Source organism: Mesoplodon densirostris, chromosome 11 (assembly GCF_025265405.1).
Source record: "Mesoplodon densirostris isolate mMesDen1 chromosome 11, mMesDen1 primary haplotype, whole genome shotgun sequence".
Lineage (NCBI taxonomy): Eukaryota > Metazoa > Chordata > Mammalia > Artiodactyla > Ziphiidae > Mesoplodon > Mesoplodon densirostris.
The window spans coordinates 76117404-76132020 of record NC_082671.1 but is presented as its reverse complement, the minus strand read 5'-3'; the positions used below and the strand labels follow the sequence as shown (position 1 = coordinate 76132020).

At 42.5% G+C, this 14617-nt stretch overlaps 1 protein-coding gene across 1 annotated transcript in view; it reads left to right on the top strand.

Moving 5' to 3' along the window:
* RFX4 (regulatory factor X4) overlaps window positions 1-14617 on the top strand; it is a 170249-nt gene that overhangs the window by 54318 nt on the left and 101314 nt on the right. Inside the window, exon 3 of the mRNA XM_060112612.1 lies at window positions 1242-1302. Within this exon, the coding sequence (XP_059968595.1) occupies window positions 1242-1302 (61 nt within the window). The remainder of the gene's footprint in view (window positions 1-1241; window positions 1303-14617) is intronic.

Sequence of the window (14617 nt, the reverse complement as noted above, 5' to 3'; positions counted from 1 at the left end):
ACTGTTTTACATGTTCTTATTAAATTTTGTTGATTATATTTGTAGGTTTTAACATTATTTTCTTTTGAGACTGTTATTTGTACCAGTTTTCTTGGGTCAGATTTTGTGGGTCAAGAAATTTTATTATTTTTTTATTTATTATTATTTTTTGCTGCGCCATGCGGCTTGCAGGATATTAGTTCCCCTACCAGGGATCAAACCTGCGCCCCTGAAGTGGAAGCATGGAGTCCTAACCACTGGACCATCAGGGAATTCCCTAGAAATTTAATTTTATGTTATTTCTATCAGTAATCTTCATTAAGAATTGGATACAACTAATTAAATCTATTTCTCAGTTAATTCATGATAAAACTGTGAGCAGTTCTTCTTAAGTATGCAAAGACTGATCTGTTGTTCAGATTGCTATGTTCCAGAGGTCTGCAAACTAGAAACCCACAGACCAAACCTGGCCTGACACCTGTTTTCGTAGGGCTGTAAACTACGAATGATTTTATAGATGGATATTTGTAATCTGTTGGATGAAAGGGAATGTGAGCTTTGAGCCACCAATTAAGAAAAATGTTACCTGCTCCCCCAAATTAATTTCATTTTTAATTAATAGACCTGTATTACAAAAATTATAATCAACTAGTATTATATTTTGAATTTTGTCAATATGGAAATGGAATTTGTTTTCTCTCTTGTTATATAAATATTACATAATATTTTTGATTTTGCCTCTTGGCTCCCAAATCCTAAAATATTTACTAACTGACTCTTTACAGAAAAAGTTTGCCAACCCCTATTCTATTGTATTGCTAACCTGATTCTTCTGAACACTTACACTCTTCCTTGCCTACACTAACTGTCTGTTCCATTGGAGTTACAAGAAACAAATAGTGTGCGAAGTCAGTGTGTTCTTAGGGTCAAAATCATCGTGTCAAATGTCCAGCTTCAGTTGTGAACACAGCACGTTGGGGGAGTGCAGTCATATTGTTCAGTGATGAAGAGAGATAGCTCTTCAAACTGTAACGTGTTATGTCAAATAAAAATACAAATTGATACAAGAGTTTTCCGAAAAAGTCAGTTTCTCCTTTTTTTTAAATTAAAGTGTGATAAATCTAACATGTTAGAAAAGCCAAAATATCATTGCTTTCAAAGCATCAACATTTGAGGGCAACGTAGTCTTTTGAGACTTGGGAGAGCGGAAAGGCCTTGTATGTTTTCCAATAAAGTTCACTCCTTTTTCTTTCATTTAACAGATGAGGAGAAAGAAAATAATAGAGCATCCAAGCCCCACTCCACTCCTGCTACTCTGCAATGGTAAGTTCCATTCTGAGCAAGTTCTCTCTTGATGGGAAGCTCATATAACTCTGTCCTCCTACAGATAGGACAGCATATTACTTGGATATTTTAACATTGTCATAATAACTTGACATCCAATAGCCCATATGCAATCAGTTTAATTTGTAAGTATGCATAAAATACTCAACTTAGATATAGACAGGAGATTTGAATTTTCATATTTATTTTATTTGGGAATAGATTTTTTTCCATCATCAAAACACTGGCAAGGACTGGATTCTACATGGATGTTATTAATTGATTTTAATAGAGTCTATTATTTTAATAAATAATGTTGCAGCCAATTATAGAAACATAGGTCTGTTCACCCCTACCAACGAACTCTTAATAAATTAATAATTTATTGCAACTATACTACATTTATTTTAACATTAATACAAATTATCTACTTGAGTGGCTCTCCCTTTAATATTTGGAGTTCCTGGACTTGATGTTATAGTTAATGATGTTGTTTAAGTGTTTGCACCCATGTTTGGTATTTACAGGTAAATTCTCCTCTAAGAATTTTACTTAGAAATTATGTTGTAGCTTTGAACACCAAAGCTATTCTATACCTGAGACTCACCTCTCAGAAGAACTTGTCAGTTAAGGGCTACTACTACTCTAGTTCAGCCCAGCAAAGCTGAAGGAAGTAAGGAACAAAGGGGAAGGAGAGAGAAGTGGGGAGGGGAAAGGAATGAATCTACTGTGTGCCAGCCTGCATGCTAGGCACTTTGTATACATGCCTCATTTCATTCTCACAATTCTGTGAAGTTGGTATTGTTATGCCCATTTTACAGATGAGGAAAATAAAGCTTAGACAGTTAAATCATTTGCCTGAATATACACATAGCCATGAAGTGGCAGAGGCAGGAACCTGGCTGGATCACTTTAATTGCAAAGCCTATGCTTTTGAAGAAAGGAAGAGAAAAATCAGGAAGGATGGAGAAGAGAGACTAGATCAGAAAAGGAAGCAGATTGGCTTTAATGAGCAAATCATATTAGATTCTTTTGACTAAGAATGAGTCATTGACTAAGAATGACTAAGGTGAGAGGAAAGCAACATTGGGAGAAAGCATTCACAAATGTAACTCAATCTTCTCTAACAAGAGTCTCAGTAGTCAACTTGTTTTGCTACAAGGATAGCAGAGGTTGTGTTCAAGAGCTCCATTTCCAGCCTTTTGGCTTGTTTCCATCAGTTTGTCCCTACATTCTTTTTCTAATTGCATTTGCTGCTTTTTGCTTTATTTAAAATTCTACTTTACTTCCCTGGTCAAATCTCTCCCTGTACTCTTCCCCCCCAAATTATGGTCACACAGATTCTCATAATGCTAGCACATTGAATGAGGCATCAACATAAAAGACTTGGGGAGTGAGAGTTTCTAGAAATGCTAGGGATCAACAGACACTCTTGCTCTAATAACCTGAACATGTCGTACATTTCAGAATAAAACATTTGAAAGGGACTAGAAGAAAATCACCTTGTTCATGTCTGTTTTTCTGTGATTCTCTGACATTTGCCTGGCAATAGCAAGGCTGTAGATAGAGTAATCTCTTAAATCACACTGCCAGGAATTAACTCCCAGCTCTGCTTTTCTAGCTGTGTGACCTTGGGCAAGGTCCTTCACCTCTCTGTGCCTCAGTCTACCTGTAAAATAGAGATGGCAGTAGTATTTACCTTATATCAGGGGTCCCCAACACCCGGGCCGCAGACCGGTACTGGTCTGCAGCCTGTTAGGAACCCGGCCACCCAGCAGGAGGTGAGTGCAAGGTGAAGCTTTTTGTGCCGCTCCCATCGCTCGCATTACCGCCTGAACCATCCCCCCACCGCCCGCCCGTCCATGCAAAAATTGTCTTCCATGAAACGGGTCCCTGGTGCCAAAAAGGTTGGGGACCACTGCCTTCTGGGGTAGTCACAAAGAGGAAGTGAGTTCGTATATACAGAGTGCTTGAACAGTGTCTGGTGTAGCGTGGGTGCTAGGTAAATCTTAGCAGCCATGGATCGCTCAGCAGACCTCTTCCTTCTGAGTCCCACAGGGACATCCCAGAATAGGGCTTCCCTCCTTCCTGACATATGCATTGTCAGTTCTCCTTCTACTGTACGTAATTCTATACAAAATACCGGTTTTTCTAAACAAAAGGTCACATAGATCATTCTGGAAGAAATTTCATCCTCCAATTCACAGAATTAGGCAGTGGATTTGTTTTAATGAAAAAAATCTGTTTTCAGAGTCAGATCAGGTTTGAAAATGTATAAATTTGAGTATTATTATCAAAAGGCAACAAGTTGTTCAAACATCAAATTGTCCTCTAGTTCCCTTTATATTATATTTTTAAGATAGAATTTTAGTTATTAACTCATTTAAGTAATGTTTACTGAGCACCTACTGTTTGCTAGGCCCTATTCTAGGCCCTGGGAATGCACTGGTGGATAAGACAGACCAAGAATAGGGGCCGATGAGAGAAAAAGTTGGGTGATAATTTAAAAAATTATTATATTAATGATAAATAAATAAACAAGGAATGTATTAGATACAGATAAGTACTGTGTGGAGAATTAGAACTGGCTGATGAGGAGGCTATTTTAGGTTGAATGGTGAGGGAAAACTTCCCTTAGGAGGTGATATTTAAGTGGACATTTGTATGACAAGAAGTCCTCCAACACCATGACGATGTTAAAATCAGGGAAACGTTCTAGGCAGAGGGAACATTGCAGGTCAAGCTCTCCCAGAGGCAGACTCTGAGCCATGCCTACAGGTGGCCTATTAGGTAAGGCACCCAGTATTGACACCATGAGGGGACGAGGGGATGGGCAGAGGGGGTCTCGGGCTGGGAGGAGGCTACGGTAGAGGCTTCAGTGATCTCACAGGGAGTTCTGAAGCCAGGGTGGGCCTCAGAGATGAATTGAGGCAATGGATTCAGGTTTTTATTCCCCCATCTTGCTCATCACTGCAGGTAGTTTGCCCCCAGGGAGAGGGGATATAACTTTGGTGTTTTTTTTAAATTTTTTATTGGAGTATAATTGCTTTACAATGTTGTGTTAGTTTCTGCTGTACAGTGAAGTGAATCGGCTATATGTATACCTATATCCCCTCCCTGTTGGGCCTCCCCCCTGCCCCCATCCCACCCATCTAGGTCATCACAGAGCACCGAGCTGAGCTCCCTGTGCTACACAGCAGGTTCCCACTAGCTATCTGTTTTACACATGGTAGTGCATTTATGTCAAACCTAATCTCCCAGTTCATCCCACCCTCCCCTTCCAGCCCTGTGAGGGGGCATAACTTTGGGCGAGGAAGTTCCCATTCTGCTGAGGACAACTCCCCAGGAAGAATTCAGCCTCAGCAATCAGCGTCTCAGCGGTGGAGAAGAACGCCTCAGTCCTGAAAGGTAACCTGGGTACGGACCACAGTATCCTCCACTCTCTCCAGGCTGGAAGCAGGCTGGGCTTGTTCAAGGAACTGCAGAAGGTGTCCCGTGTGGTTGGAGCATAGCCAGCAAGGAAGACAGCAGTACAGATGAGGTGGGGGAAGGAGGCAGGGGAGTATGTAAATAGCAGGGAAGAAAAAGTAGGACATTTCTCTAAACTTAGGGACAGAGTCATGCTTAAAACCATGGTTTTAACCATGGAGGACATGTGACATCCTATATCAAGTTCCACATGAGTAAACTTTTTTAGACTAGACTTTCAGTATAAAAACTTTGTCTCTCAAAAGGAACTGGATGCACCCTCCACTCTACAAGGGAAAGTGATATAATTTATACCATATGTCCCCTCTTTGCTCTGGCTGCCAGGGAGTTCAGAGCTAAGTCTGATGTTTATATACTTTTTTTGGTTTGTTTTTGTTTTTTGTTTTTTTTGTGGTACGCGGGCCTCTCACTGTTGCGGCCTCTCCCGTTGCGGAGCACAGGCTCCGGACGCGCAGGCTCAGCAGCCATGGTTCACGGGCCCAGCCGCTCCGCGGCATATGGGATCTTCCCGGACCGGGGCACAAACCTGTGTCCCCTGCATCAGCAGGCGGACTCTCAACCACTGCGCCACCAGGGAAGCCCTATATACTTTTTAATATCTTTCCTTTGTCTAATTTTCTTCTTTTTGTGTTTTTGTTAGCTTTTTAGAAAAAGGCAAGGTGCAAATAAATTCAACAAATACACATTTACATTTACATTTTATTTTATTTACACAAAATACATTTCCTTATTTTGAAAGGAAAACATTACAGATAAGGTTAAAGTCCACCTCCTCCAGAGCAGCGCTGTTACCAGTGAGAAAGAAATATGTATGTGTGCATACATGCGTGTGTGTGTGTGTATATATATATATATTTTACTGTCCCTTGCCTATGCATTTACATGCATATGTACTGATAGACGTTTCTGAATTGTGGTTTTTTATTTAGTATTTTCTCCTTTAAAAAAAGAATACAGACATAGAACACTAAAAATATTGTTCCACAACCTGTCACACTGTCTTGATCCACAGCTTGCTTTCTCTCCTTAGTCGAATATCCTGAAGCTATACCCAGATTAGTCCCCAAAGAACAACCTCATTTTAACCACTGCACAGAATTTCATGTAAGACAGCAGGAGAATTCAGTTCGCCATTTCCCTCTTAGACCGACATTTAGGTTGTGTCCAAATCTCATCTTTGCCTTTACACATAAAGTCCCAAAGAACATCTTCATATGTCCCCTCACACACCTGCTGAAGTGTTTCTTCTGTATGGGTATCAGGCAGTGGAAGTGCTGGGCACACAGAAAATGTTAACAGGATTGCAAAATTGCCCACTCTAATGGCCTTACCATTTTATATTCAGCCTAAGTATACAAAATGCTGTTTTTTAAAAAATAGGAACCTAGCTCCACAACACGGCATCTCATCCTCCAAGGCATCTATATCCTTCACGTTGTCCCCTCTCTCCATGGGTAGCAGGCAGCCCCAGGAAAGGACCTTGGCCTCACCGCCAAGGTGGTAGCCACTGGCCTGATAGTGCCCAGTTCTCCCGGGATGCTTGGCTTGTTCCTGGAATTGGTTTAGGAGCTATTTGCCTCTCTGCCTTCCACCTTGCCAAGAGCCCCTCCCCATCACCCCAGAGACCATCCCCACTCTAAGAACAAATAATACAACAGCCAAGCAGCCGAAAATAAGCAGGGCCACGTGATCTGGAGGCAGTTCCCAGCAGAAAACAGGCAAATATTGTCAAATGCCTTCCGCCAAGCACTTTCCAGCATCCTTGGTCATGAGGTTAGTAAAGCCCAACCCACTGGGGATGGTGAGCCCTGCTAGAATCCTGGCCACACAATAACCTCTATTCACAAAGAGGATTTCGGCAGGGAAAGCAGCCTGTCTGCTGTCCTGGCCTACTCGCTGCCAGCACGTGTCCACCTCCACTGCCCCGCCCTCTCACACACCTCTCTTGTTGCCAGTGTCACTCTGAGCTCCTGTGTGCCATCAGGGGGGAGACACTTCCCTGTCTGCAGTTTCCAGGGAAAGGGAGGCCCTTCCCCAAAGGAAGAGGATTGAAGACCAAATTGTCACTTTCGTGGGAGACATTTTCCTTTCTTTTCAAAAAATAAAAATGAGGCTTGGGTGATTGCTAGGCTTTCAATATTTCAAATCAATATGAAACAAAATAAATTCAATGTTTCTCTTCAAAATGTTCTCGGAGGCCAGAGGTAGAAAATTGGGCTGGGTACTGTGCCAAAGAAGTGTGGTGACGTTTTAGACCCGGCCACAGCTGCTAGACCAGGCCCATGGGATGTCACCAATACCTGAAGTTGTGCACCCATTTCTGATTTAATTCTTTATTCAATGGTGGCATAACCTTATTTGCTTTCATAGTATGAGTTAGTCCACCTCACTCCAGAAAGGGAGGCTAAACATTTTTAGCTCTGAATGTAACCAGAAGTGACATATAGTGCCAATAGGTGTGACTGTGTCCCGCTAGAAGTCCTCAGCCAGAGATGGAGAAAGGTAGCTTAAGCAGGACAACGTGAAGGGTGTAAATGTCTCAGAGAATGAGATGCTATGTTGTAGAGCTAGGTTCTTATTTTTAGAAAATAGTTTGTTCTGTGAGTGAAGGTATAAAATGGTAAAGCCATTTGAATGGGCAATTTTGCATCCTATTAACGTTTTAGTATGTGCATCCACTCCTGGATACTGACATGGAGAAACACTCCCCCAGGTATGCAGGGAGACACATATGAAGATGTTCTTTGCAGCCCTATTTGTAACGGTGAAGTGGAGATGAGTAGAGGCAGGGAAGAGATGGAAAGGGAAGATTGAAGGGGATGGTTTATGGTAGAGGATGGTGCCCAAATCCCCTCGCTGCCATTCGGGGCCACCAGCGCTCTGGCTGCCAACCTCTAGCCTAGGCCCCGACAGGTGGGTTAGCAGCACAGCACTTGTGATGCTCTGCTACTATACTGCCTAGATTTTGTCCAAAAAAAAAAAAAAAAAAGGAAGAAAAAAAAAGAAAAGGACTTGATTAATCAAAAAATGAACAGAGGGATGCCAGAAGCTGGCTAATCCCAGGCCTTTCCGGAACACCAATTTGGTAGCTTGTAGGCAAAGCACAAGATGTGGATTAGATTACTGTAGATTCTGGTCCAGTTGAGTCATTACAATGGCAGAAATAAATCCCTGATTCAGTCCATGGCTGAGCAGGGACCAAACTTACAGGTTGAGCCAATACCCCTGGTGTGCCAGGCTTACCCCAGCTGATGTTGCTGGCTGAGCTCACTGGATCTCACGAAAACCGGGTAGAGGAGGCAGGATTATTACCCCTACTGGAAGAGGAGGAAAACCAGGCAGGCAACTCAACACAGCAGGTGGTCCCAGTCTCACTCCACCCACGTGGGGGAAATGCCTGACTCCTAAGAAGACCCTCAGCCAAGGGGAGGCGGGGCCAGCGAGGTCCTAGGAGAAACATCAGGGACCCACGTGAACTCGTGTTTGTCTACCCAGCAGCAAATTGTGGGCTTAATTGTTGCAGTTTAATAAAATAGATTGGGTGGTTTTTGTTTCTTTGTTTTGGCCTTCTGTAGAATCTGAGCCCACATGAGCCAAATGCCACCATTTTGTACTTATTTATCATCTGGTGGTGTTCTCTCCTTGGTTCCCATCTTCCTTCTGAGAAACTGTCAGCTTCCTAAAGGCGATGGTGGGGATTGCGTCTTCTCGTTCACTGCTGTATTCTGCGCTGCCTGGCGCATAGTAGGTGCTCAATAGGTAATGCTGACTCCCTGAGCACATGGATGTCAGTCCCTAGCACAGAGTGAGAGCTTTAGAAGCATCGTCCCTGAGTTCTTACTCCAAGGCAGGCTTTTCCTAGCCAAGTAGTTTGGGGCAAGTCACTTAGCCTCCCCAACTCTCCATTTCTTCCTCCACGTCATGGAGATAAAGTTACCGATTTGTGGGAGTAGTGATAGCAAATATGAACATCTCTGGCACAAGAGTAGGCGCTTGAATATATAAATCAGATCTGTTAATATAAACAGGCTTTTCCTTTAAACCCTCAGGTGTTAAGATTTTTTTTAATTTTTTTTGATCTGTGCAAAAGCCTGCTTTCCTTCCTTGCCCCCAGTCCTCGCCCCCCACCCCCACCCCACCCGCCTCCTTCCTTCCACACTGTTACTGACCGTGTTCAGGTCACAGTGCTAGGAACTATGCTGGCATAAATAGAAGTGTGGTTTGGTCCCTGCCTTCAAAGGACTTTCAGTCTAAGATGTGAAGTGTTACCTGAATATTCTGCACTAAGATAGAATGATACCAATGGTTACCCTCCATTGAGTGATGTGCATATGCCAGCTGGAGGGCTGAGGGCTGTGCTTGGATTCTTGTTTAACCCTCACAGCAACCTTGGGAGATGGATGTTGGGTATCGTTTCCCTCATTTTACAGATGAAGGAAGCAAGAGTCTGAGAGCTCAGGTAACATACCTGAGACTGTAGTGCTTGCAAGTGGTGGAGGAGGATTCAGACTCAGTGATCCCTGACTGTAAAACCACTGTCTCTCAGTGAAGCTGTTCGGAAGAACTGTGGAAATCCCCAGGAGGCGGTGAGAGCTTTAGGAGCAGAAGATGTGTCTGTTCAGTCAAGGTGTTTTCCTCTAAAGACATAACTCAGCACTCTACATGTTATCAAACGAATGAATACGTGAGTTTGTCAAGGAAGAAATGATTAAGGAGCGATCAGCAGTTGGGGCTGGGTGGAAATTAAGCACAGTTTTGTGGAAGAGAAATTTGAGCTGAGCCTTGAAGGGTGAGGCCCAGCAGAGGGGTGCCCTCCCATGGTGGGAAGGCCAGGGAACGTGTACCGTAGCGGGGAACATGGCAAGATATGTTTGAGGAATTGCAGACAGTCCCGCTAGCTGGAGAGAAGTGTATGTGTAGGGGAGTGAGGCCAGAGAAGCCTGGAGAAGGAGAAGTAGTCAGGGTCAGAGAGATAGGGGGCCTTGGGTGCCAAGGTAAGGAACTTGAACTTCTGTGAGAGGCAGAGGGGAGCCACTGAAGGGTTTAGACTATTGTCTGGCTCTGATTGTTTGGCCAGATTTTTTTTTCTCACATATTTTGCAGTCTCAGATCTCTCTGATAACCTCAGTAATAAATTATAATGTTTAGCAAGTAAAAAAAAATCCTGTTTTCTTTTCTTTGGGTAAAATAGAAGAAAAAAGTTTCTGTCCCAGACATGTCTACAAGGACTCGAGAAGTGGAGGCTGGACTGAAAGCGCATGTGAACATATAAGAAAACATAAGTTTAAAACGAGAGCAGAGGGAGAAATTATGCTATGCGCTGAGACATCTGCTCTTCACTGTAAAGCAGTAATGCGAAGCTTCCACCCTGTGCCCCCGGATGCTGCATGCTGAAGCCTTGTGAGGAGGTCTTTTAAAAATGTATACTGCAGATAATGACTCATGTTGGCTAGTGGACCGAGGTCATTATCTCTCCATAATAGGATAGGCTCAATTCAAATATGATCAAGTTGTTAAATAGAAGATCAGAAAATGGAAGACGTGGAGAATGTTTTTGTGATCATTAAAAAAAAAAAATCCAGGTATAATGGAGTATTGTTCGCCATGTCAGACTAATGATGTCCTGTAAAAGTGAGGAGGAAAAGGGGAAATTTCATCAGATATGAAGAGAAATAATTAACTGCCTTTCTACCATGCCTTGGTCAGGAAGCTGGCATTTCAATTAGCAACTTCGGTACATGCACGGACCCTCTGGAGTTTGTAAGAAGGTTTGGGGAAAGGTGTCATGATGCTATTCCTGTAGAAACTCATCAAGCATCAAAGTTGCCCTTAACTCCAATTACGTGTCTTCACTCATAAAGCTTATTAAAATGCTTCATAGTCATAAGCCACCTAGATACCTTGAGGCAAAGAAGCTCCAGTAAAAGAAACAAAACGTGGATAAGAATATAGTTATTTAGAAGGCCCTGGCCTTTGGCAGGTACCTGCTTAATTAGCTCAGCCTGTGTGAACTGTGACTTACACCCATATGATTCAAATATTGATAGTTTGTTGCAGCTATGGATTCATTTAATGGGATGTATTTTAAACTTGATCTTGTATTTAATCCTGATTTCTTGACCAGATTTAGTGAACAAACAAACCATACAAACAACAAATAGAAACTGAGGCACAGGGGGCTTAAGTAAAGTAACCAATGAGGGGGGAGCCAGGAATTTATCTGGGAACCCGTGCCCTTTAGCACAACATTTGGAAGCATTATTCCTGCCCCTGTAACTCACCTCCTCAGCTTTTCTTAATCATGGGGATGGAGCCCCCTTTCACCCATTCAACCCAGTTATGAACTTGAGGACTTCTTTGGTTGCTCCCACCCTCCTCACGTCTGGCAGCATGAGACCCACACCCTAGGTGTTATCTCTGCCCTGACAGCCACTCCTTCAATCCATGCTCCCATCATTTCCTGCCCTGACTATTAACGTGGCTCCAAACCAATCTCATTTGTTCGTTCATTCACTCATTCATTCTACAGGTACTACCTAGTCAGCCACTATGTGCCAGTCTTCACTAGTGTTCCTTGTCCACTCACCATAGAGGTGCCAAGGTGACCATTCCAGAGAATAAATTTGATCCTGGCACTCCTATGCTTTAAAAACTTAACTGGCTCCCTATAATTTAAAGGATCATATGCTTTTTATAAGATGAATTCTGAATGGTTTGAAATGCATGTTTGTTGAATGTGTCCATGGATTTTTCTGGCCAAAATTAATTTTAGAAAATCATTAGTAAATATAAGCAAAAAGCACACAGTTGGTTATGCACAAAGTTCCAGCTTCCTAGATTGTTCTTGTCTATGTATTAAACTGGAAAATATCCCACAACACAGTAGCCTAAAGAGTTGAAGTTAAGCTTTCTAAGGAAATTGCGTAGTGGCACTCTCAGTCGTCTTAAGAGGAAACCTATGAGACTTGGGTTGTTTTTTTTTTAAAAACGTTCTTTTAGTCTCAATCCATTGCTGGCAAATACAGCATATTAAACTTTAAATTAATGCTAGTTACTGTTGTTGATTACATTCTAAAATTGAAGTATAGTTGATTGACAATGTTGTGTTAGTTTCTGGTGTGCAGCAAAGTGATTCAGTTACATATATATTAGTTTTCACATTTTTTCATTATGATTTGTTACAGGATATTGAATATAGTTCCCTGTGCTATACAGTAGGACCTTCTTCTTTATCTATTTTATGTATAGTAGTTGGCATCTGCTAATCCCAAACTCCTAATTTATCCATCCCTCACCCCCTTACCCCTTTGGTTAACCATAAGTTTTCTATGTCTGTGAGTCTGTTTTGTAAATAAGTTAATTTGTATCATATTGTAGATTCCACATATAAGTGGTATCATATGGTATTTGTCTTTCTCTTTCTGACTTACTTCACTTAGTATGATAATCTCTAGGTCCATCTATGTTGCTGAAAATGGCATTCTTTCATTCTTTTTTTATGGCTGAGCAGTATTCCATTGTATTTGATTACATTATTATTATTCCTACAGCATCCTGGAAACACTCGGGTCTTCCTGTCTCTGAATATTTTTTTCAATCCTGTCTGAGTAACACTCCATTGCCTTCTGAAAATAAGACTTTCATAGTAACTCTTTAACCCTGGAGGTTGCTAAACTCTTAGGCCAAGCCATATTCTCTTATGCGGCATGTCCCTCCCCCATGGTTCTTTCCTTTTAGATACTCCTTTACAAGCTCTCTTCTCCACTCAGAGCAGTGTCTCCATCATCCAAAGCTCGAGCCACGTTTGTCTCTTAGCCTTGCTGTTCTCCTTGCCTGGAACCCCCGCCATCTCCCATGGCAGAATACCACAGTGGTTCACAGTGAGACAAACTCTCCCATTTACCAGCTGCATGACCATGGGCCAATGAATTTCGCTCTCTGTGCCTCAGTTTCCTCATCTAAAATATGGGCATCAAATGGTTATTGTGAGATAATGTATACCCCGTGCCTGGCACCTAGTAAGAGCTCAACAGATGCTAGCTGTTGTTGTTGTTGTACAAAGTTCTAATTCCAGTTCATCATGCAACCTTAATCATCTGTTCCCATCTACACAGTTATCTCTCTGTCTTCCCACATTCCTCTACACCTGTGGTTGGGAGTTTGTAGTATTTAAATATTCTTATTTCTGTGCATTATTCTCCCCACAATAAACTGCAAAGTGAACTAGGGCATAGATTGTGTCTTATGTCAACACAAGAGCCTACGGGAGGCAGACAAGGAACAGAAGATAGATTGGGTGTAAGAAAAATAGGGAGGAGTGAGGACTCTGGCCAACCCGAGGGCACATGTAACTCTGGCCAATTGTCACGCGGGAATATGGGCCCAGTGTTGCCAGATCTCAGCCTTTTCAAAAGAAGCCAGAAATCCAGATTGTTATGTGAAATGTCCTGAATTTTTAAAGTTGGGCCAACACTGTCCAGGCCAAACAAAGAATGTTTGTGAGACCCCATTTTGTGAAAGCCGCATTTTTCAGATGACCCCCACGAGTTTGTGCATAAGCTGGTTATTTGGACCTTTGAACTCACTTTTATAGGGAAACAATACTGTGAATGGCATTTAGGGGTCCAGGCTAAACTAGAAGGCTGATCCCCATTCACACCAGCCCCGAGGCTTAGGATAGTCCTAAGAAACCTAATCTCTATGTGAAACCATTTTCCCACAGGGAAATACATTTAGAGTTCCAATGTATGATGTTAGAGACACATAGAATGTAAGCCCTTTCAGGACAGGGCCTCTGTTTTGTTCACCACTGTTTCCTTAAAGTCTAGAACACTGCCTGGCACTCAATAAATAGTTGTTGAATTGAAGATTACCTGTGTCTTTATCCACCTGTCCACCACTAATCTGTTCTCCATGTGCGAACAAGGGCTATCTTGCACACCATGGTTATCCCCAGCACCTGTTGGGTGATAAGAGATCAGTAAATATTTGTTGAATGAATATATGACTGACACAATCTATCCATCAAACATTTACTGAATACCTGCTGTGTGCCACGGAGCCTGTTGGACTTTAAAAATGCAGAAGTGAATCAGACACCACCCCAGCCTCAAGGAATTAGGTTGCCTAGAAGGGATTGCATAAACTATTTCCTGGAACACTTATAAAAATTGTCAGGCGTTACTCAGGGTTCCCCTTCCCAGAAGACAGGGGAGTGGCTGAGACTACCTGGGACGGCTCAGCACAGGCATCTTCATTTATCCGAGCGTTCCTCGGGTTGTTCGGTCCTCTCCGTCATCCGTGGGGTTTGGATATGAAATGATTGAACTGATTTTCTTTCAACCACATGTTGCAATGAGCCGAGTGAGCACTGCCCTTTCAAGTGGGCACCTCGGGAGGCCGTGTCCTCATTCCACTTCAGTTACAACAGCGCTGGACCACTTCTTTGGCAAGTGCCCTCAGAGAAAGTTAGAAGCCACTTGAGGACATTCATTTCATTGTTTTAGCCTCATGCCTTATTTTTGAACCCCTAGAAAAACAGTTGGGAGTAAAGGGTTATTCCAGTCACTTTAGCCCTCAAACTTGGTTCCAAATGACTTGAGGTTGTTTCCTGAAATCCAGTTCACAATCAGAGGAGAAATATTTTCTATTGGTGAGTTTATTGAACAGTGTGTGCCCCACACTCTGAAAGCAGCGGGGCCCAAAGAGGAGTCCCCAAACTGTCACATGCCCCAGCAGTTTTGTTGGAAGAGATGTTTAACCTTCCAAAGTGTCCATGACAAAGGAGCCTGATTCTTTTGGATGCCTACATTCTTCTCTTTTTAAC